At 40.7% G+C, this 24,591-nt stretch overlaps 1 protein-coding gene across 2 annotated transcripts; it reads right to left on the minus strand.

Moving 5' to 3' along the window:
* Window positions 1-819: 819 nt before the first annotated feature.
* LOC115026825 (vang-like protein 1) lies at window positions 820-21,505 on the minus strand. Of its 2 annotated transcripts, XM_029459807.1 has the most exons (10): window positions 21,369-21,422; window positions 18,467-18,523; window positions 15,968-16,201; window positions 14,454-14,625; window positions 8,893-9,321; window positions 8,279-8,454; window positions 6,665-6,798; window positions 4,414-4,564; window positions 3,559-3,793; window positions 820-2,661 (listed from the first exon to the last, which is right to left on the minus strand). In XM_029459807.1, the coding sequence occupies exons 3-10, from the start codon at window positions 16,036-16,038 to the stop codon at window positions 2,401-2,403; spliced, it is 1,629 nt and encodes a 542-aa protein (XP_029315667.1). In that variant the 5' UTR covers window positions 16,039-16,201; window positions 18,467-18,523; window positions 21,369-21,422; the 3' UTR covers window positions 820-2,400. The 2 variants fall into 2 exon arrangements, with proteins under 2 accessions (XP_029315667.1, XP_029315666.1); XM_029459806.1 differs by lacking the exon at window positions 18,467-18,523 and having other exon boundaries at window positions 21,369-21,505.
* Window positions 21,506-24,591: the final 3,086 nt, after the last annotated feature.

Below are 24,591 nucleotides of genomic sequence, written 5' to 3' on the forward strand. Positions count from 1 at the left end.
TTCCTCATGTTTCTCTTCCTCTCTTGCATTCCTTCACTTTTTACTTTGCTTTGTTGCTTCCATTTTTCTTTCATGACAAATTGTTCTCTTCTTGTCTCCCTCTGTACACAATGAAAGAAAACACAATTAAAAATGAAAGGGGAGGCGTTATGATCCATAAGTGGGTGGCGATTTTACGTCGTAATGACACAGACCTGGAACTAAGCATGTATTTGAAATATAACAAGCAAAATCTGTCTATCTGTCTGTCTGTCTGTCTGTCTGTCTTTCCAGAAACTTTTAACACAGGAGCAAGTGAAAGAAACATTACATTATGTTAATACCCACAGTTCTGTATAACCAAAATAATAACTAAATGTCTTTAGGACTTATTGAAGTTAAGTCGTCTACTTTAACTGTAACACTGCTCTCTACAAAGTTCTTGCATTCAAGAATGTCTCGTCGACACCTGCGTCAGCTCAAGCACATATGAAAAGCAATCTTTCACATGTGAACAAGTTTATTTCACATGTGATGCTGTGATTTCATGTATGAAGAATAAAAAAAAAAACCTGCACACTGTCGAACCCTTGTTAACATTTTGTTTCACGATTTCTTGTCTTTTAGCAGTGCAACTACAATGTCACATAACAATCCAACAATCAAATGCCTTGAAAAGGTTGATACAAATATTTATTTTTTTACAAATGTGACTTTGACACGTCTGCTTTGATTTTACATGTTGTGTTGTATAAAAGAAGACAGGGACAAAGCATTTAGGAAAGCAATCTCTTTTTCTTCATTATGTTCCCTTTCTTTCTCCTTTTTTTTCTCTTTCTCGCACACGCACGCACGCACACACACACACACACACACACACACGCACACACGCTAAAGAAAATGCACATGTATGCTGAGTCCATCCTAAATATGTTTAACTGAGGCACATGTAGTCCAGAGCTATTTACAACCATCAACACTCTAAAAGCCTAAACAAAACTACACCGCCAGTGACCACAGTAACACTTGTGTAAATATAAATTTACAACATAACAGGCCTCATAAATACAAAGGGGTTTTAAAAATACAGATTAATATTCATACAAATTAACATTTTGATTGATGCTCAGGACAGTGATCCTGTTCCAGTAGCTGTAGATAGGTGGCAGTAGTGTGACACTGAGACAAAATACTGAAAGCAGAAATACTGACACTGAGTTGAACTAATTTACACTAAATTATTCATTTTCAACACTTGGTTAAACACTTGCCAGCATGAGATAAATGACTATTACTTTTGGTGAGACGTTTAGAGAGAATGTCTTAAATCTTTTGAATTTGCTGAAGTAGTCTTCCTTTAGGTTACACATTATCTTACGTTCCAGTATTTGCATTATGCCATCTGCTGTCATAAATAATACACCCTCCTCACAATGAATTCAGATGAAAGTCAGGGGAATATGTTGACATTAAAAAGCACAAAGGTGACAGTTTTAACACAAGATATTAAAAGGTCAACCACATGAACCTCATAGCCGTCCAAACTTTTAGCCTCTCTGCTACCCTACAAAAAGATCAGTGTACACTGCACACACTTAACTGCACACACACATAATAAGTAGTCATGTGTTTATTCACAATCTATTGGCTAAACCATCTATATTCAGCTGTACTGTGATTGGCATTCAGTCCAAGAGATTCCAGTGATCATGACATTTACAAACATTTCTTCATCTGTTCACAGTCCAGTTATCGCCACAAATACAGCGCAAATACAAGGTAAAAAAGAAAAAATCTTTGACAAAGTAAAAAAAATCATTCAAGCAATGCACAATTTTGATATAAAAAGTCTGGAAGGATAAAGTATATTCACATATAAATACTGTACATACATCTGTAATACAGGACAGTTAAATAATCGTTGATAAGTCTGAAAAAGAGCAGTTTTGGTGAAAAGGGTTCGGGTTATACCAAATATCCTGGTCACTATAGTAACGCTAAGGAGAAAGAAGAGACAGGTCGAGACAGATTCAGAGTGTACACTACACTCGAAACACACAGGTTTTTTCCATCCTAAATCACACGCACTAAATCATGAACTCCCCCACGCAGGCACACACTGGCACATGCAATTAAAAGGAAGAAGAACATTTGTGAGGGTCATCTGTCGTGCATAGAGGAATACCTTTACTGTGTTCTGCAAACGTCAGGACAGAGAAATCCAAGCATATTCCCTCCCGTTATCTGTCTTTTATCGTCTTTCATGTCGACCGGGACAAAGACAAGGACACAAACATACTCTATGTGAGGAAATTACATAAACGTAAGTACAAAAAACAGTACAAAAAGTTATTTTTTTGAAAAATTCAGTCAAATAATTGAAACAGTCCTGTAAATCCATATCAGCAGCACTATACTGTGTTAAACTGAGGTTTCTGATTGGAGCAGCAGTATAAACTTGTGAGACTTGGCGTCGATGAACTCCTCAGTCAGTCGGATGTAAGGGATGCCCTTGACGGTCACAGCTAAGCTAAAGTCAAGACACCTTAGCAGGAACTCCGACCCCTCCTTTACGCCGCCGGTGACAGAAGCCTCGCTGACCAAAGTCCACTGGTCAGCCATCCAGCGCTCAGGGCCGTACTGCAGGGTTGGACCGGGGGCCAGGTAGGTCTCAAGGAACGCCTGGAAACACAGAAACAAGCCAATGACACGACAAGTTAACCAAGAACAAAATCACTTTAAATGGCACGAGGCTGAGAAATGCATGACTCTATTGGAAGGGACATTTTCATTTACATAGATAGCAAAAGGTTTGAAAGGTGTTGCAAGTCCTTACTGCAGATCCATGCCATCTAGTGTCTGTACAGGTATGCGTGTAAAATATCTAGCACATTACATTTTCAACATTTGATGGCTCTCCTATTTATTGTGAAGAAATGACACGTGAGTAAGTGAGTGAGTGAACAGTTCAATTATTATCGAAACAACAATCAAATTTACAGACCGATAGTTTAACTTTGACATTCGATACTCGCTGTAGTTGTGCAAAGAGGGATTATTGGCAACATTTCCGTCCACTAACTTTTGGTTTAGCTACAATTCAAGAAAGGTTCCTCCAAGTGGACTGAGTTCTTTGCTAGAGTGAAAACCAATCTGTGATATCAGTAATGCAAAAATACCCAAAAAATCTGTCCTTGGTTGAGAAGTAAGAGTTTAACTAAATAAAGTAAACAGACACCATAGTATTGAGTTTGTTTTTTGTGTTTTTGGACTGCCATTATCCTAGTTTAAAAGTAGTTTGGATAACCAGGCTAAAATGATGGCTTGTATACAACACTTATGTAGTTGTTCTGTTTGTTGCAGCAATGTCGTTGTGCTCCCAGTTCTCAGCAATGACATTGGTGAGTACAATGTTATCATAACTGATAAACATGATGGCCAGAACTATGCTACTAAAACCCAGATTTGTAACAACTTCGGATTATCCTTTAGGTCCTGTAAACATTGACTTCTGTGCCTTGAAATATTAACAACACATATTATTCAGGTATCTAATTCAAGGTTCAAATTCAAACTCACCTTAGGGCTCATGTTGTTGATGAGGCAGAAAGCGAGGTGCTTCTGGATGCTCTCCATACTGTGGCAGTGCTGCCTCCTGGTGGTGCGGAGGTACTTCTGCAGGGCACGGGCCATGGAGGGAAATATAGCCAGAGCTGCTTCACGCACATCCATGATGTCAGACGGTGTTTCACGCTCGTCCTCTTTTTTCATCCGCCGGATGTGTGTGAAGGCCTCCTCCACAGCCACCACCAGCCTGACAAAGAGGGAACATACACACAGCAGTGGGCTTACCGTCAGCTCTCTACACCTTTTCAGACATGGAATACATAATATTGCTGGCTTCATCAAGGCTTTTTGCCATTAGACATACCTGTCTGTTACATAAATGTTTCTTGCAGCTTTATTCAGACATGACTCTTATGGAAACTAATGGATGCTCACCTCACTTCTCATGTTAACATGTACATTTTATAATGTTATAAATGTCAGTGCATAAGCATACAATGACAAAATGTTAAGTTAGGATTATATAATTACATTTTCATCCATGCAGTTGGGCATCAATAAAACACTCTCCCATAAATGAAGAGAGGGAAACTGCATGTTTGTTTTAAAATGTGGTTGAACAAGGGTTTTAACTCAGCTCTTTTGCCATGAGGGGAAAACATATTTCTATAGACTTATCGGACAGGAGAAGAATCTCCATTATTGTTTTAATACAGATATGAAAATCTGTTAACCCATCAGGTGAAACAAGACATGACTGACACGCAAAATTGCAATCACATTTCCGTGCCAAGGTGCATGTCTGAAAGATATCTATGGATCAGTAAGTTGCCCTCAGACATGCTGACATTTGTTCCCGCGACTCACCTGGCTCTACGTTTACGGACTCTTCTCTCGTAGTCGGCCTCTTCGTAGTACAGCTCATTGTGGGCGCTGTCTTTGCGTTTGGCGGCAGCTGTAACCATGGCCCGGGACTGATTCCCATTACCAGGCTGAGCACCAGCTGTGTTCCCCGGGGCTACACCAAAAGGAGAGGACAGAGGCAAATTGGATATATCATTTTGAGCAGGAGACTGAGCCACGGTCTCTGACTGCTTAATGGGCTGTATCTCCCTCTGAATCGTGGACAGAAAAGGTCAGAGAGGAGAGCTCACATCTCACACAACACTGGAGGTGTACAACTCCTGTGAATCAATCTCTTTGGTCAGTATTATGTCCATTTTATAGGTTTGAGAAAGATTTGAGAAGAGTGTTTGTTAATTTTTGTTACTTATCTGGGGCACCCTGCCAGATCATGTGTCTCAGTCACAGAGAATATTAATTATAGTACTGAGAAATTTCCACTAGAAGCATCTATGTTCCTCTGATGCAGAAACCTTTATATTGAGTGGATTAAATATTCATAATTTTACACTTCAAAGGCCATAGTCTTGTCTGATCTGAGAATGTATTGGTTAGTTTGACAAACCCATAAAGCTAATGGAGCTTATACAGCAGTATATTAGAGGTCTTGGGGTTTTATTGTGGGGGAGTAGGGTCTGGTACATACTAATGAAGATCAGTACAGTTTGGGGGAGGTTATAGAGAGTAAACGCTGCCGGTCAGGTAAGGATATACATTATTAATAATATGATCTGCATATGTGTGTTTATGTGTGTGTGTGTGCAGGTGAGAAAGAAATGTAGCAATAAAACATGGATTAAAAACTATCTTTGTGAATACTGTGGAAAGAATCCTCATTTGATCATTTGCGCAGGGAGCATTGTAAATACTTTCCAAAGAAAATATAGATAAAACCAGCCTCTTTAACTCCCTGGCCTACATATTCATGCTATGAGAAGAGCGTCTTTGAATGAAAGAGAGAGAAGAGTGGGTGGGGGTTGAAGTGAGTGAAAAATGAAAAAAAAAGAAGAGGGAAAAAAGAAAGCGAGCGTGAGCCGAGCTGGAGACGGGCTGAGCAGGAGGAAGGAGAGATGTGGGAGTATGTGAGGAATGAGCGTTACTCTGATGAATTATTTAAGGCTTGAAATTCCATGGCCCCCTAGAGGCCTCTCCGCTTTGAAGGGGGTGGGGTGGATGGGAGGTGCTATAAGGACACCATATCCCATACTGCATCCCTGCCATACATCATTAAATCCACTGTGCTGTGTAGCGGGGTGGGGCATTAATGGGCGGTGAGTGGAGGACCCTTTTAGGAAAGAGTGCAATACGGGGCATTACAGGATGCATGCGGTTGCAGTTAGGTATATATGAAGAGCATTGTAGCGCCACAGTTGGGGTTTGTGAGTTCCTGAGTGTACGCGTGCTTGCCACAGATGCAGTATATACATTATGTCAAGGACGGAGGCTTCAGGGTGCATTAAAGATGGAGAGAACTGAACCGTGAAATTAGTGGCTTCCTGTGATAAAGTGCAGCGGAGAGCGATGTTGAGGACTTTTATCTGTACTTACTGTGCAAAAGGTATTTTCTCAGTTTTTTTTTAAAAGCTGCTCATGGAAGAGATGGAGATGGAGAAGGAAAAGACAACATCACAACAGGAAAGCAGAAGGAGCGGCAGATGTAGTGAAACACGGGCCTGTTTCACACAAATAGACTTGGACTATAATCAGACTTCAGAAAGACATCTGGATTAATCTGTTGCACAAAGCTGTCTATTTTAAGTAAGACTTATTTGTTTATCAGAGTAAACACATCAAACCGCTCGGATCCCTTCACTCTAGTAGAAAATGTTTAAAGAATTTAACAGTTACAAGGAGTTTTTACAGTAATTCATTACTTCTGCCTTTGTATATTTCAACAGTCTCTAAAAATGTTCCTTCCTCATTACTTCGTCCACCACATTGTTAAAAAAACAGCCATGTTTTCCTCCTTTTTTGTTGTTTGCTGCCACTGATCAGCAAGTGTAGCTGATTGTTTCCATGGACATATGGCTCTTAGTTCAGAGTAAGCCTGGGGATGGTGCGGCTAACGTTTTAGGCTTAGAATAAATTTGTCTTTGTATATATGAAACTGTCTAGCATAGACTAAGTGAAACTTGCCACTGGGAACCAATGAAACACTAAGAGGAGCATCAACATAAATAATATAAAAATATAGGAGGTCATTATTAGGACCAACCGTCCACGTTGTAGACCTTCAACCCGGCCAGGTGTTTGGCAGCCCGGTGCTTCGAGGCAGAGAGAAGGGCTGGGTTATGGAGAGGGAAATCTCTGTAGTAATACTCCAAAATGGACAGGGCAGCCTTTTGAATGCTGTGTGAGAAGAGAGAGAGAGATGGAGAGAGTAAAATCAGAGACAGAACAAAATACAATTGACATCATGGCTGACTTATATAGGAAACTGAATAATGCCCTTGAATCAGTGAGTTTTTAGACAAACAGAAGAGGTTCTGTTAATCTGTTTTTGTTTTGCCTTATGAAGATCTCTGTACAATTAAAATGTTGCTTCAACTAAAAGAGTAACTCACCAATTTAGCGTTGCACTTCTACAACATTGTCAGACTCTCAATGGGAAGTTGAAAAAGGATCAAAATCAGAGATATCGTCATTTTTACTCCATGCATTATTCTCCTTTGTCATATCAGGGTTGCAGCGACTACATTACCCAGAATGCAACTCGACCGGCGAGTAGCAGCAGATGTAGCCTCAAGCTGCTAGCCTTGAGCAGAGATGAGAAGCATGCTACAGACGGTAAACTCACTTTTCTCTAACTACAAACCCCATGTTTTCATTTTGAAACTTGTAGCTTACCAAGCACCAACACCTGTAAACAGACTTTCATGTGTGACATTGGTGGAGGTTCCCTTTAAGGCAGGGGTGTCAAACATACGACCCGCGGCATTACTTAAAATACTATATTGTTCAGTTCCAGATCCCTGTGACTAAATGTGCCTTTGTAGACACACTATGATGTGTAAGTTGTAATGCTCATGTGTAAATGATAAATACTGAGGCATAATATTGTTGAAATTACACTTATATTTCTTAAGAAATTTTAGGTTTTTCATAATGTTTTGTAAAAAGATAGTTCATTAAATGTGAACATTTTCAGAATATACTTTTTTACTCTAAAACAAAGGGAACATTTGAGTTGTCATTATTTATAAGTTATTATGCTATAATTTTACTGGTTTGGCCCACTTGAGATCAAATTGAGCTGTATGTGGCCCCTGAACTAAAATGAGTTTGACACCCCTGCTTTAAGGGAAGCTATTAGCACAATATGTATCTTTAGCCTGTTTCGGCCTACTGTCCAGGTTTTACCCTTCATGTTAATTACAAAGCCACTACGTTTTTAGCCTCGTCTCACAAACCTTATGTAATTACCAGAGTTGTGTCCTAGTCCTGTCGTAGTCACACACTCGATCAGTGCAGAAACAAAGTGCGACGGCCATAGGACGAGCGCCTGTGTCCGACACTTTGTCATCCCTCCCCCCAAACTCCTAGAATAGCTCGCCTTGAGGAAACTAGACGAGAAGGCTGACGAGTAACTCAATTACCGCCTGTGCCAGCCAGTCTTCCCTGTGGACATTGGCCTCCAATTACACACATACTTCAACAGTGTAATGACTGTGACCAAGTGCCAGTGTGTGTGTGTCTTAGTGAGTACTACACAGAGGGCATTACAGATACCATTTGAATATGCTTTTATTTATAGTTTGTTATTTTATCCCCTTTTTCTATTAGGAAGTATATGAAGCATATAAGGGAGGTAATGACAGTGTTTGCGTACCTTAGCTGTCCTATGTTGTAGTGACGTGTCTCTCCATCTGTTGAGCGGATGACACCCACGCTGTAGCAGGGCTGGAGGTGGCGGAGCTCCAGCAGCACCACTGCCAGGTAATGGACAAACAGTTGGGAGTCCACGAGGGACACAGAAAACTGGACGATCCCATGGTAGTCCTCATCCTGCTCAAACCACATGACAGGTTAAATGAAAACATGCACTGCTGGCTAAAAGCCAATTCTTTGATTTAATTTAAATACTTAACCAAAAAAGTGAAATTGAGATTAAGAATAAGAATCTTGTTTTCAAGAGCAGCAATGACAAGTTACAGACAAATGAAATGTGACAAATGTGACAAATTCAGAAATAAACAGAAATGGCACTTTAGTTTAGATAGATGTTTGTGTGGACAAAGAAAAATAAAATAAAAATGATTTTCCTTAATTTAATGAAACTAAATTATAGGGCCACTAAGTCGTTTGTTAGGCCAAATAAGAAGCGATAACATACTATTATTTTTTCCGTCATACAATCGCTGAAGAGAGTGGCTGATTCTGATTGGTTGTGCTTTGAAGCCATAATAATACTTGTATTGCTCTTATGGTTCATTTCAAACCCACCTGTGCATCAAGGATCCGGACCCCATAGAAGAGCCAATAAGACATGGTGAGCAGGAGTGTAAGTGTGGAGAGGAAGGCACGGTACACACACACTCTGGGAAGGCTTGCACGTCCTGGCTTGAGAAACAAGGCCCACATAGCCATCAGAAGGATGAGGAGCTTGAAGGCGATGGAGAGGAAGAGGCCCTCACAGGCTGTGCCACAAGCCTGCAGTCTGTCTGGCCACATAAGAGCCGGAAGAAGCAGGAAGGCCAGGGGCGTGGCCACCACCAGCAGTCCCACACACGAGCCCAGAGCCAGGGGAAGATAACGGCGGAAGCCCTTGGTCCGGTCGTGCAATCCCTTCCCCAGTCCAACCACTTCCTCCTGGGAAATACTCAGCTCTGAAGTGCCTGTCACTGCGGTGGTGGTTTCCCCCCAGTTATCATCCTGAGGGAGGAAAGAAAGAAATGTGAAGGAAAGGTATGTAACAAGCCATGGATGTATATCTAGAGATGTTGGATTGTCTATATTGTTTTATTTTTTAAAGCCGCAATAAATGATGTTTTAGGCCATGTGAGTTTCCGATTCGTACATCCAGCAGAAACAGCTGCCTGCTGCGTCTGGAGACAAGGTGGATGAGAGAATTGTTTTGGAAAACTAAAACAATGAGCTGAAAGATGCTAAAAGTCTCTATAGAGCTGAACGGCACAGATGTGGATGATAATATAATATGAGAGACCGCTTTCACATCACCATATTTATTTGATCCATTGAAAATATATAAAAATGTTGGCCAGCACAACTTTAAATGTCATTTTTCAATGCTGTGAGCACAAAGGAAATTCTATTTTGAAACTCTATTGCATTAGGGTGGAGGAGAAAATCTCTTATAAAACCTACCAAAGAAAACCAATACGATCTACATTCCTAGATACCAGACACAGGAGTTAAGAGAGATATCTTTCTTTAAAATATTTTATCGTATCCATTTTAAAATAGCTGACAAAATAGACAGATCAGAGTACAATTCATGTGTTCAAATGTGAATCTGACAAGAGAACAATGCCTCCATTATCTCAAATTACTGCCGTTTTTGCACAAGGAGTTATACATTTTATGCACCGTGCACACAGAAGATCCTTCATGCTATTTAGAGATGTTTGGCTTTCTTGGAGTTTTGCCTCATTATGACAGGCTTTAAAGTCCCATTGATGTAATATAAGATGACAGGTCTGGGAGATCTGGAACGTTCACGTTGGCAGGAAGATGCCGACACACACACACACACACACACACACACACACACACACACACACACACACACACACACACACACACACACGCACACAAACATAGTGAATAACAACAACAAAGGCTGAAGTTTTCCTGGCCCATCAATGCAAATTAGAGTCAATATTTTTTATTTCTAGCCGGCAGGGTCATTTTAAGCATATCATTCCAAGAAATAGAGACAGAGAGTATCTATTTTATTGTGTGCCTGTCATAAATTCAGGTAATTAACCATTCATTCTTCCCTAAAGTGTCACTGCATTGTAAATCTCTACAACTACAACCAATCACAGGAGCAGCAGCAGCAGAGAGGACTAGAAAAAAAAAGACAAGCCAAACATATAGGCCTTTGTGGCTTCACACAAGTGTGCAGACAAACACACCAAAGCACATCAAACAGCCGCTAAAGCCCCAAACCCGAGCCACACGGGCCAGATGAAGCCGCTGGGAAATCAGACAAGCTGTGGGTAGCAAAGACAGAAGACGGCCATATTGATTCTCACCTGTCTAGAGTCTGTAAACTGTGCCTAGTAAGAAGTTAATATAACTATTGCAGATCACAGGAAGTGAATTTTGCTGCTATTTGTGGAATGTAAAATATGAAATCGACATTGCGTTTTGCATATTTCCAATCAGGAAATGCAACATGAATATGGCGCATAAATATGAATTCTGCCCTCCATTACTGTTCATAGCTAATTAACTCAGCCAAGCTGGAGGAGGGGACGCCAACAGGAGCCAGAAGATGAATGAGCATGAGAAGAGGAGAGAAGGTGGGGGGGAAGTAAGAAAAGAGGTGGGGGTATGCAGAAGCAGCATTTTATTCTAGGTATCTGTCTGCCAGACTAATGTGTGAGACCAGAGGTCAGTAAGTGCAGTGTCAACTCCATTTAGTATCCAATCTCATTTCTATTCCTCTCACATCCCTCCTCTCCCTTTCTTTCTTAAGCCAACTCTTTTAACAGGGTCCCAACCTCTGGAACAGGCTCTGCGAACAATTAACGTCAGTCCACACTTCCGTGAAAGAGCAGAACAAGTGGGGATACAAAAACAATATCCCATTAGGCTCGACAGTTCATTCTTAACCGTGGAAACAGCAATTAACTGAACAATATCTCCTCTTAAGGTCCACTTATAACGTGGACAATGTTGATTTTTCGCAATCATAAAATAGATATTGGACTGGTCTCTCATTGGCGCTGTAATTATTGTTTGTTGTTATAAAAAGGTTGTATTTATGAGCCAATATCAAATCAGTATTGTATACTTGTTCTGCTGTCTGACATCAGAAGCAGAAACATATGCAAATGAGAGCAACTAAATCTGGAGTTCAGCTACACTTAAACGCAGTGGGGGTGATTATAGAGCTCAAGAGAAGCTGAGACTGTCTGTGTCACTCGTCACCAGATGTTAGCTCTGAGGCACAGTTTTGTTTTTAAAAAAGAGGAGGAAGAAAAGTAAATTTAGCCTCTTTTATTTTCCTGTATTTTACAAAAATGTACAAGATTGACACCTGGTTTGGTGTCGTGGGCTTAACTACATGCAATAGGGCATTTTCAAGTAAGTCATTTTGACATGTCACGGTAGGAGGTGCAGGTGTAAATAATAGAATCGGCTGCCTCACTGTCACATTCTGTCATCGCTCACTGAGACACTTAAAAAGAGCAGAGCCATCGTCGTTATTAGTAACAACTGTGCTTCTCCTACTATGACAAGTCAAAAACGTTTGCTGTGAAAATGGCTGATTCAATCAGACATTTTAGACAGTTCGGGTAGATTATGCACCCTAATAGTCGATTCTTCTAGATCTGCATGCTCAATCTGAACATTTCATTCACCTTAACAATTTCTCTGCCTAGGCGTAAAAATACAGACAAGCTTTCATGATAATGTCTCATCTAGTGAGAGAAACAGTGGTAAAAGCAGCCATTAAGTCTCAGTGGATTAATCCTTAAAGATTAATGCTACACTAATCAGGCCTGATCTCCACATACAGTAAAAGCGAGGAGGAAGTCACTGAGAGAGAATGTAACAGAGGAGGGTTACGGGGGGGGGGGGGGGGGGGGGGGGTTATGACTTCAGCTTGCTTGGCAGTCTTTTCATCTGGCAGAGGGTGAATATGGATTATGGTTAGGCTTGTTCCACCGTCACAAAGCATAACAACACAACAACATACTGATTAGCACTGTTCACACAGACTCACACATACACACACACCATACACTCTGCCAACTACAAAACACAATGGCTAAGCCCCACTGGTTCAGTCTGAGGTTAAAATGACGTTTACACATTGGTGTGTTTGCGGGGGTATTGTGTCACTGTGTATGAGTTAAAATGCCAGGCAGGTTACCTACAATATACTCCATTGCTTTAATTGTGGTGGTTATTTTAGCGTAGCAGCTATTAGTAGATGTGTGCGTCCATCTATTTTAATAAAAAAGGGCAAAGAAGCAATGTGTGAAAGGCCAAAACAGGAGTATGTGCTTCTCCCCATATGCTTTGGTGTTGCTAGAGCTAACATTGTGAATTGAAGCTTCTGCCTTCTGGCACAAAGTCACAGCATCAAGTCTCACAAAGCAGCATGGACAGTCTCAGTAACAGACTTGGCGCTCTCCCTATGACTCACTCACACTCACACACACACACACACACACACACACACACACACACACACACACACACACACACACACACAGAAGCTGTGGTTCAAGACTGTATCCTTATGTTATAGGCATGCGTGTAAACATGGAGGATTATTCATATCAGTTTTCTCTCAAAGTAGCATTTGGCCGGATGCTAAAGCTAATCTCAGTCTGTGAGAATGTCTCTCTGCACTGGAGCCTGTTAGTGTTACAGCAGCTCAGCTTTGCCATCTAACAGAGCCAAAAAAGCACTGGCTGGGTTGGACTTTGGTTGTAATGATGGTGCTGCTGCTGAGCTATTTGGACACGTTTATCTGGAGGGCTAATGCAATACAATGGCAGATTACCTTACACTGCGGACAATGGACGTAAACTACAAGCTGACAATCACATGACATTGTGGAATGTGGCTGCCCAGCCAGAAGGGGATGTTGAGCAGAGATGGCAAAATAGGTCAGACCTCCGAAATCTTCAGAAGGTCTGGCTGAAGTCATGTCCTTACCCTAATCATACTAAATAATGCTTTATGCTCTATAGTGCATCTTTTGCATGTAACTTTTGCTCAGCCATTCCACATAAACACACACCTTTTCAATACACAAAGACAAAATGCTCTCTTTTTACTAAAGATTTCAAGTAGGTCAGAGAGCCTGTCAAGGCAGCCCAAGGCAGAGTTCTCTCTGAAGAGCCACATATATATAACTCTTGTTACCTGTCCTTAAGGTTGTCTTTTTGCTTTTCACTCAGCATTCTTTAACTTTCATTGCAATTTACCTGATGATCTGCATTGAAAGGAATAGTCTGACAGTTTGGGAAATACGCTTATTTAACACTCCGTAAACAACTTGCTGCTTTTACACTTGGTTAAAACGAGTTATGACCTTTCAATTGGTAGACTTTGGGGGTTTAAAAAAAATAATAATTAAAGTTTGGACAGAGCTAGGCTGGCCCTTTTCCCCTTGTTTTCAGTCGTTATGTTGAGCTAAACTAACCAACTGTTGGCTGTAACCGGCGGACATCAGTGTAATCGATCTTCTCCTTTAACTTGAAGAAGTGTATACTTGAAATAATGATCACGGTTTGAAAGCATCTTTAATCCCTGTGGTGCTGATTTAGCGAAAAACCCATTCTGTGTTTGAGCTGCATTATCACAGCATTTTGCTTCCCTGTTTCTACTTAAAAACCTATTTTGCCTGCAGAGCTCAGAAAAAAGCTTTATGGAATGACTCGTACCAATTTGCTTTCAAGGCGATCAGGCATGACAGTTATAGCCAGTATCACAGACACACACACACACACACACACACACACACACACACACACACACACACACACACACTGTAACACATCGTTGTCCGTACAAAACCGTGCCTCTAAGAGGGATGCTAATCCTCTGACCTATCTGATCCCCTTGTCACCATTGTTATTATGTGTCAGGCGCTGTGGCAATAGGCAGCCAGCTGCTGTGAGGACGAGTTTATAAGGCCGCGGTGCCGAGTTCATACTGTAGATGGATTACGAGGCCTTATGATTTATTCTAAAGGAATAAATGACTTCTCTCAAACACAGCCTGCATTTCTTCACAGTCGCGACTTCCAATTTTTGTCGCATGAACAGTTTTGTGTATAATTCCATGGAAAATACCTGGGCCTCATCCCCCTGTTCTTCTGCTGGTGTAGGTTCTCCTGGCAGCGGCTCTCCATTGTGAACGGGGGACTCCTGGGAGGGCGTGTCAGGGGGGTTGATGACGACCGACCTCTCAGAGCGAATGCTGTCTTTACTGCTGGTGACCTTGTGTCGCTCACGGCTTCGATCCCTGGTGTTGAATAAACACACAATGAACATGAAGAATGGCACAAGAGGAATAGGGACACATGGACGTAAGATCAGAAACACATTTGCATGTGATCACATAGTTATTATCGATGAATCTGGAGAATGTTTTCTTAATTGTTTTTGTCTATGGAAAATAGTTCAAATGCCATTCAAATTTCCAGATTGACCAACACTCCACAACCCTAAAATTCAGTTTCCTTAGTTATTACTCATATATGCCAAATAAAATCCTAAATGTAATATATTTGAAAAGCTGAAACCAGCAAAGGTTTGCTTGATAATTGACAAAAGAGTCAATTATTCAAATATCTGCCTGTACATTTTCTATTGATTGATTAGTTGATTGACAGAAAATTACAATTCTAATAATCTTTTTATCATTAAAAGAATGTTTTGAAGCAAAAAACATCTCTCGTTCCAGCTTCTAAAAATGTGCATCACATGGGCTTTTTTCTTTGTCTTTTATGATAGTGAACTGAATATCTTGTTTGTTTTTTTAAAGATAATTCTTTTACCCTTCTTAGATAGACAGATAGACTGTAAAGTGGGAGCGAGAACGGATGACATGGGTCGACAAAGGACCATGGGTAGGACTCGAGCTCGGGCCGCTGCTGTAAGGACTCCCCGCTCTACCATATGAGCGAACTGGGCGCCCCATATCTTTAGGTTTTGGACTATTTGTCTGACAAATCAAGACATCTGAAGATTAAACTGCGGAAACTGCGGAACTTGTAATTGCCATTTAAACAAAAATCAATTTCTGACACCTTATAGTCCAAATGATTAATCGACATATAGGGTCAATAACAGGCAGATTATTCATTGATGAAAATAATTGCTAGTTGCAGCCCTACTTGGCAAAGAGCTGGTGGAAAGGGAGGGAGATTAATATTGAGGAATGGATATGACGGGAATAAAATGATTCTCTCATTTGCAGGATAGGCCGAGTGAATCAGTGAAATAGGTTAGACTCACTCAGCTGTGACGACCCTAATCCACAAACTCTGTCTGTCTCAATCTCTAGTTTGTTCTATCTCTCTCTCTCTCTCTCTCTCTCTCTCTCTCTCTCTCTCTCTCTCTCTCTCTCTCTCTCATCTCATTTATTTAGCTGCAACCAACACGTGACCCGATCAAACTGAAGACAAACACAACAAACAAAATGGGCACTGAAGTCATTACATTACAATTACTATAGTAAAAAGGAGCTGCGAGAGATGCAGCGTGTGATCCAGCAGAAATGCATGTCATGGGAAGGGAGAGATAGAAAGACACAGTGGAGAAGCAGACAGTCAGATGGAAAGGCGGGCAGGCAGAAAACATACCCATGTCGGTTTGATCTCCCCGAGCGGCTGGAGTGATACGAGTAGCCCGAGTGGGTCGACTCAGTGTCCATTCCAACGCGGTTCAGAGCCGGCAATTGGCCAGGGGGATGAGGAGAGATTGGTCGTGTGGCAGAGAGGGTAAGTTGGCAGCAGTACTCAGGAGGAGGAATGGGTTGCTATAGAGACGGGCCTCAGAGAACTACCCCAGAGAGCCGCTTTAGTAGCAACATTGACCTGAGAGATGGGGAGATAGAAGGTCAAAACTTGTAATGAATAACAAATAATACATCATATAATTAGTCAGGCAACATATTTCTGCATGTTGTGCTGATCAATGTATTTTAAATGAGAGCAGAGTGAACAGTAATCAAAATATTACAGTCAGCATCCATTTTCATTATCTGTACTTTGTGACAGGCAGGTACATAAATAAGATTATGATGAACGTATGGTCTACTGTAGCTCTTTTAAATGTGTTTTCTTGTCTCTAATGGATGGGTAATCTTAACAGTCTGCTCTGGACTTGGAAAAATGCATCATTGTTCTCACATGCACATGGAATTATTTACAAGACAAACTTTATTTGGAAACACTGCCTTAAAACTAAGCATTCAAGCGCCACATGTATAACATGTCTCCTGAAGAATGTAAGCTTATTTAAAGTTAAGCTCTCTCCTTCATGCCTCTCAAGTCAATTAAGTGTGTGTTTTTCATGACTGTGTCATTATGATGCCATTTGTCCAGGTCTCTCTCTTGTAAAAGAAATAATGCGTCTCAGGAGACTTCCTGGTTAAATATAGACTAAATAAATAATTACATCATGATCCTACAGACATAGTACAAGAGCTTCAGGGGGAAAACGAAGGCCAGTGCAAACAGTCACAACTAGCAACATTAGATTTTACATATGATAGGAAATGTGTTTTAAAGTGTCATACTTGAAACAATAATGAGAGCAGAAGGACATGTCATAATGGCATCTTGTGAAAGTGCTATCAAGCCAAAATACAAATATGACAAAATATATTGTCAAAACAATATAAAAATGTCTATTGTGTACATTTTTCTATATTGTTTCTTTTGTGATATAGGCTAGGACTTGATTCTTTCTCTATCATTTCAGTTAAAAAGCTCCTAAAATGAGTAAACACGCAGTTCTTTTTCAAGTATATCATTCACACAGGATTATATTTCATATAAATAGTATTATTCATTGAATTACTAGAAAACATGATATATCTTGATATATATCGTTATCGAGATATGAAATGACATACTGTATATCATGATAGGAGATTCAATTCTAATTGTGGAGATTGTCAGGTTGCTAAAACCAATACATTAATAAAATAATTAGATAAATAAATAAAACAAATAAATTACACTAGTGTCCTCTTTAACAGCTATAGCTCTTTTGAAAACATATAAAATGTGGTAATTATTTGAACAAATAAATTCTCAGTTTTATGTGAACAACTTCTCCTGTCATTATGAGGTTGGACAGACTCACTTCCTGGGTCCTAATATATATATATGCTGTGTGATGCATGAGGACGTCTCAGGGCTTCACCATGCATGACTATTCATTTAGACCTCAATCTACACTCTCTGTCTCCCAGCTGTTGTCCTGACAACCACCTGCCAATCACCATCCCCAGCCCAGTCTCATTTTACTAACCGGGATTATTCTCCCCGCCGTCATTTAGGGGCTATTTGTTATCTCTGAGGCCAATGGTGCATATAAACAGCAAAACAGCCAATTCAGCATATCAGGCTGTGAATGCCCGCAGCTGCATACCGATCATGCTGTTAAAATTATGGTTAGAAGGAGACACTGCAATGTAGCTGATTTCCATTAAGATGATACAGATAGGGTTGAATGTTTCCCATCATGGGAAATGTGGACGGTGAATATGAGAAACCACAAATTTTTCATTCAGGATTGTCAAACAATGCATATAAATGAGGTAGTAACATCACCACTGGCTGGATGACTTGTGTCGGACAAAAGCGAGATTTGCAAATGATAGTTTCTCGACAAAATGCACAGTTTTACTGAATGAATAGAACATCAGTATCCACTGATACAGACATTCATGATATTGAAAGCAGGGGACTACATGCTGAACATGGCAGAGCTGCACTTATATTCAGGACTTCAATAAATATTAAGCTTGAACACACCACTCACAGCATCAACGCTGGTGTCTCAGCATCAATTTTTAAACACAAACCAGAGTTTTGACCGAGGAGAGTCATATCTCTCATCTCTAACCCACATCTGGAGCGTCCACTGTTGCCTTGGCAACAATGGAGGCAGGAGGCCCCATCTAGCAGCAATAATCAATCACCCCTGAATTTTTGTGTATGAGAGAGTGAAGGTGGTGGTGGGGGGGTGGCACAGTGAGAGGGCACAAAGAACAAACAATGGCTTCTCATCACACCCAGCGCCCGCATGGTTAAATGAATGAGCCAATGATTTGAATAAAAGCTGTTAACCCCCTGAGTGGTGATCTCTGAACGCGTGGCAGAGGTATGTGGGCCAAGATGATTCCTCTGGGAAGCCACTCATCCACGAGACGAGCATGAAGAGGCATAGTGAACCAGGCCATGTGGAAAATCGCAGCCAGGGGGTAAAGAAAACTATCAGTTACAAACCAACGGATAACTATGAATAAGGCATAACAAGGTGCATCAGAGACGAGTGGCTGCATGCTTATTCTGAGTCCATCCATCCAAAAAAAAATTCAGAAGTCCTCTGTGAGGAACCCTGTGTGGAAAATGAATTCTCCAGTGAGGCGTTGTTGCTTCGCTGCAGACCGTTCTGGTTGGCTGCACCGAGAAGAGATTCACGAGGGCATAAAGTGACACTAATGCAAAACAAACACTCATTAACGTGTTTGTTTAGTGGATGGAGGCTATTGCACAGTGGGAGCTACTGTACGGCTCAGGGGTACAGACACATGTGGTATCATGGACTCATTGTAATGTCAGCTAAAACATATGATAGGTTAGGCTTTTTGCAGCATTTTTTTCTGCCGATCCAACTCATAAATTAAATATAACACATGCGGATGTGGGGGTTTAGTTCAATGTCCTTGGCTGCAAGGATTTTGGCCTCCAATCTGGGCAGAGAAAGAGAGGTGTGGAATTTGATATTCCATTAAAATGCCGATGCAATGTTGGCACCCTAAATGGCACAGATCAGCCTCGTAGCTCATCTCGAGCACATGCTGAGGCCTGGTTACCATGGCATCTGTGCCCTCCCTCACACCCATTAGCCCTCGTATATTCCTTCCTTCATGTGCGCCCTACCCTGATGGCATTATGCCATAATCTGCCAGATGCAGCAGCTGGCAATCTGTTGTGTTAGTTTATTTCCTCTATCGTTTGTTTCACAATGTCAAAGCAATCTACAAACTACATAACCCATACATTTTCTTTATTAACTGATTAACTGGATGATCTATGCAGTGTCATTTATACTGACACAGTTTGTTATAGCCCAAGGTGACCTCAAATCACAAGTTGTGTCCAATCAACAGTTCAAATGCCAACCATATTCAATGTACTATCACAGGAGACAAACAGTCACAATCAGTCGCAATCAGTGAATTGTTGGCATTTGTACTAAATAAATGGTATAAACAATTAACCGATTATCAAATTGAAATCACAGATGATTTTTAGCTGTGTATTATTTGAGTGTAATAAAACATGTTCTTTGAAATGGGCAGATAGAACATAAGCAGACACAGGGTAAGACCTCTTTGAAATCAAACAATGTGTGACACAGTGTGTGTCAGTGTTATTCATAGTGAAAACAGTCTCTAATCCCTGCATGGACTTCAGATAACCCAGTGGAACAGCTGCTGATTAACTGCATTATAACATCACTGTTAACTGACTGAAATCACACGAATGGAGCCAAAGACGCAGGGACATGAAACTCCCATGGAAATTATTACACATGGACCTAATTACACCACTGAGATATATGATGTCATTTTCCTGTGTATTTGCCTTTCATTGTTTGCTGTGACACTCTGACATTTGATTCTTGCCACAAAGGTATTTGTCAGATATGTGCAGAGAGCAAACCTTTGACCTTTGAGTGAGTGGAGAGAGTCTCAGCCACTCCCACTCTGCTCTCTCTCTCTCTCTCTCTCTCTCTCTCTCTCTCTCTCTCTCTCTCTCTCTCTCTCACACACACACACACACACACACACACACACACACACACACACACACACACACACACACACACACACACACAGTAAAAGGAGAAAGTTAAGACCTGACACAGTTCTTTGGAATGCAAACTTGGTCCCCCCCTGATCCGCTCATGTGTAACTAAATAAAAGTACAGTAGAGGGAGAGAAGTGGTGAGAGAGATAACTCAGGACATTCCTTCTTTAAGAGCAGTGCTTTTATGCCTGTGAATACACTGCTGTACACTACTCTACAATGCATCATGCCCTACAGTGTGCATCCAAGCTTTGCAGGATCCTAATACTCCTCAGTAGCCTTAAAGTAGCTGAAAGGTAGCTCCACTTTTCATTACACTTGTGGCACTCTGCCCTGCCAGCTAGGGGAAAAAAACATGGTTTAAAAGAGAGAAATGACAAAAGCAGTGCTGACACCACTTTCTTTTGATCATTCATGGCAAGAATAGCTTCCATTATTCCAGGCGGTGACTCATCTATTCAAGGAGTTCCCATACCTCACAGTGTCCTTAAACCTCTCTGCACAGGACCTATCAGCACTAATAAATAATGAATGTCTGTAGGTGCTGCACAGTTTCACTGCAGCTTTGTGACTCTGAGATACTGAGAAAGACAGCACCGACAGAGTCAGAGAAGGCACGTGAAGTGGCTTCAGTCATAGTAACACCTCATCCAGCTGTGCACAGTGTGCTCTCCAGACAGCTGCTGCTGATGGCGACACACCATCACCCTGCAGCAGCAGTTTGCATCTAAAACGCCCTTTATTTTATAGGCTGGCTCCAGGGTCTGGGAGATGAGCTCGGGATGTGATGTTACTTCTCTGTTACACAGCTGCAGTTTCGGTTACAATAGATCTGGTTTCAGGCACATCCTGAACACCATTAACCATAGTAGGTTATCACCTCAAATTGCGCATGCATTATTTTTGGTTCTATCCATTTATCTACAGATAAGGGACTGGGGACGTGTCAAAAATAAAAATCTACAAGGTTACCTCCACATAAATATGGGCTAGGAAGACTAAAGGCTACATCTGTCTGATGAGAAGGAGACCATTTTTTCCACGACGGCAGCATTGAACTTCATCAGTAATTCCTGCGAGAGATTGTGTCTCAGGCGAGGATATAGCCGGTGTAATAATCGCATCATCGCTACAAATCCTTTCATTTACCTACCTTTCTTTTCTCAGATGTGTGTCATATTCCTCCACTTGCGTCTCAGTGTCAGTGTTTCGGTGAATCTGCGGCCGCTGGGCTGCTGCTGCTGAGGCGCGTCTGTACTGTACTGACAGGGGCAGCTCCCTCATATGAGCCTGGCCATTGTGGCTAGCAGTACCGGAGAGAGAGGCAGCATGGAGGTACAATACGCTTCAAGTGCACTCAAATTAGTATTTTCAGTTGTAGCCCGCAAGAGGTCGTCCTTTACGACAGATTTGGAGCTGCTATAAGCAGGAAGTTCGTGTGTTTTCGCTGTGAATCAAAGTTTAAAATCACTCTCCATTAAAAAATGTGTTTTGCTTATTTTACTTCTCTTGGATGTGTGAGTTTCACTGTGCAGATTGATGTATGTGCAGAGATTGACTTTAGACACTAAGTTTGGAGGTCAGTTAAAATATTTTTAACTTAGTGTGATGTGGAAACTTGAAACGTATACAGCGCACATACACTGAGAATAGATTGTTCAGTGAAGTAGGAGACATGTGCTTATATATACTGTATAGCCCACATATATTAATAGAATATGGATTTATGAATCAATGAGGGAGAATGAGTAGATATTATTAGTTTGAGTTTGTAAGTAGCTATGTTATCCTTTCTTGTTAAAATAAAATATAAATAAATAAAAAACAAACAAACAATAAGGCAAATTATTATTCAAAGCAGAATATTTTTCATGTCTCTAGAGTGGATCCTTGAAGCTTGCGTTTAAAAAAATATATATATAGATATAGACAAATATATAATAAGATGAAGAAATAGTCCAGAACCTTTTTTACTGATCTTAACTGAACTGTTATCAGGTCATTAAATCATTAAAACAACTGCTGAGCACCTGCAAGGATGGATTACCAGCCAGGAATGTGGCGTGTTTGGCAGTTGTCATTTTTTACTAAAGCACAGTATCTACTGACGTGATAATGGCTTTAAGGAGGGTCCTGTTTCTTGAAACAGGGTTAACAGGGGCCAATGATATTCCATCAGTACATTTTAGCCAATGACACAGAGAGACACTTTAGGGTCAAGACATGTCACCTCTGGACTTTAGGGGGCAGGGAAAATGGAGGGCCCTAAATTTTCCCCAAATTTCTTGAATCAATTGGCTAATTTAGGACTTTCCATCTCTAGCCATAGTGTGAGGGAAAATAGCATTTTTTCACTATTATGAAAATGGTCCCATTTGCACAAGAAAAAACCCCAAAAACAAAGTGGTCCATAGTCGTAACAGGTGGCATGATGAGGGAAAAGAAAGAACTTCATTAAATGTTCAACAAATGTTTGCTGCATCAAGTAAAAACAACAACATTAATATCAGTGGTACACTATTCAGTAGTGTTGAGTGTTTATTTTTTAACTTGAAAACAGAAGATAACAAAAAAAACAAACCCTCAAGGTCGATTTAGTCGCCGTTATAGAGCCTTTTAAATCATGAAATTTCAACTGAGCAATCTCCATCTGCTGGGTTAGGGTTAGGGTTAGGGTTAGGGTTAGGGTTAGAGTCTCATGTGATGTGAAAGTACCAGAACAGCTACTTAATGCAAACAAAAGCACTGTTTGTAATGGCAGAAGGCACACACAAAACATGGCTATAACCTTGAAGATGATCTGAGCAGCAATAACCTCCTATCTACCCATAACTTGGCTGGGGTGGTGATAAAAAAAACCACTTAAGTGAAACATCAAGTAATGACCATCCCCATAATGCATGCAGGCATCAGTGGTACAGATTCACATGCCCCTACAAATGGTTCAAATGCATTCTAGGAAAGTCAAATGTGCAAGATTCCATTTAAAATATCTATCCCAGAGGATATAAAAAACTGAGTATGGACTTTACACTTATATTTCCCTGTATGAGGCTCCATCAGAGGGCGGTGTTGGTCCGTACACATTGGTGTGTCACAGGGCTGTATGCAGACTTAAATAGCCTTCAGTTCTTGCCTAGTTTTGGTATTTGACCCACATTGGCTAAACCTATACCGAATATAAATAACATTCTATGTATGGCCTTAACAACTTTCCATGCCCCATTTATCTTAAAATCTGATGTTAGGGATGGCCTCTCTCCCTCTACTCCCCAACATACCTATTGTATGCAGTGTGTAGACTAAGTGTGTAGTGTGTGTAATGTGTAGACAAAAGGCTGTCACTCTTGCTGCTGGAGTGGACATGAACAATACCACGAGCCCCTCGGGCCACATTACACCGCAGAGACTTGCATAAAGGGACGAGAGAGGGAGCGCAGACAGCTTCTGACTAATGGAGAGAGAAATCAAAGGGACACGCAGGAGTTCGTATTCACTGACTGATCTAGTACGAAAATATAAAAGCTATCTTTTGGTAATGTGCAAAGCCGGGGCAGTATGTCAAAACACTGAGAAACAACTCAAACGTTCAAATAAATAAATCATTTATATTATTTTGACTAATTGAAATGACAAATAAGGCCTTTACAGACACTACTGATGTAAGCAAACATTTAACAGCCTCAGGAATATGGTTGTGGGATTGTTTTTCTTGGATATTTTGAGCGAAAGTTAACATTATTTATTAAAAACTTAATTAAATCATGTTGGCATTAATCCCAAAACACTGAGCCAAAACATACTACCTCTTTCTAACTTTTAAAATAGAAATCCCTGACATTGTTATGAAAAATTGAGACTTTGACTGCAGGCTGCTACACATGCATACCTAACATGGCATAAACAGTGTTGGAAGATATTCTAAAGTGTGTATTTGGCTCACTCTTACTGACGCTTTCACATATAAGTTAGTTACTGCTGAATAGAATTAGAGTTAGTACCATATGTTTCTTTTGTATAGTTAACATTACTGTCTCATTTGTATGAATATGCATTTGTGTGTGTCCCCAGAGAGGAAGCAGATGGGTGGATTGTTTTGGTTCATCTGGGGAAACACCTGACCTCTTCAAAGGGAGAGACACCCAGACACCAAAAATGTTAAATTATATCTAATAAGCCCCACAAATCAGATTTGATAAGACAAACAAGTTTTCTGAAACATTTTTTAGCTGTCACAGTTTATTTTCAACACATGGATTTCATTTCAGCAGCAAATGAATCCCAAAAGCGCACACAAGTCCAGTAGACTACTTTTTTATGTGGTTGAAATAAATATTTTTACAAATTGGTGCAAACAGGAAACAAAGTCTCATACA

This window comes from Cottoperca gobio, chromosome 21 (assembly GCF_900634415.1).
Source record: "Cottoperca gobio chromosome 21, fCotGob3.1, whole genome shotgun sequence".
In the NCBI taxonomy this organism is placed as follows: domain Eukaryota; kingdom Metazoa; phylum Chordata; class Actinopteri; order Perciformes; family Bovichtidae; genus Cottoperca; species Cottoperca gobio.

Excerpts from the sequence above, each read along its gene's own strand:
- LOC115026825 (XM_029459806.1), bottom strand. The coding sequence starts at position 16,038 with ATGGACACTGAGTCGACCCACTCGGGCTACTCGTATCACTCCAGCCGC. Across the intron at positions 14,626-15,967 it reads GGGAGATCAAACCGACATGG|GGATCGAAGCCGTGAGCGAC; the intron begins GTATGTTTTCTG and ends ATTCAACACCAG. Across the intron at positions 9,322-14,453 it reads AACAGGGGGATGAGGCCCAG|GATGATAACTGGGGGGAAAC; the intron begins GTATTTTCCATG and ends TTCCTCCCTCAG.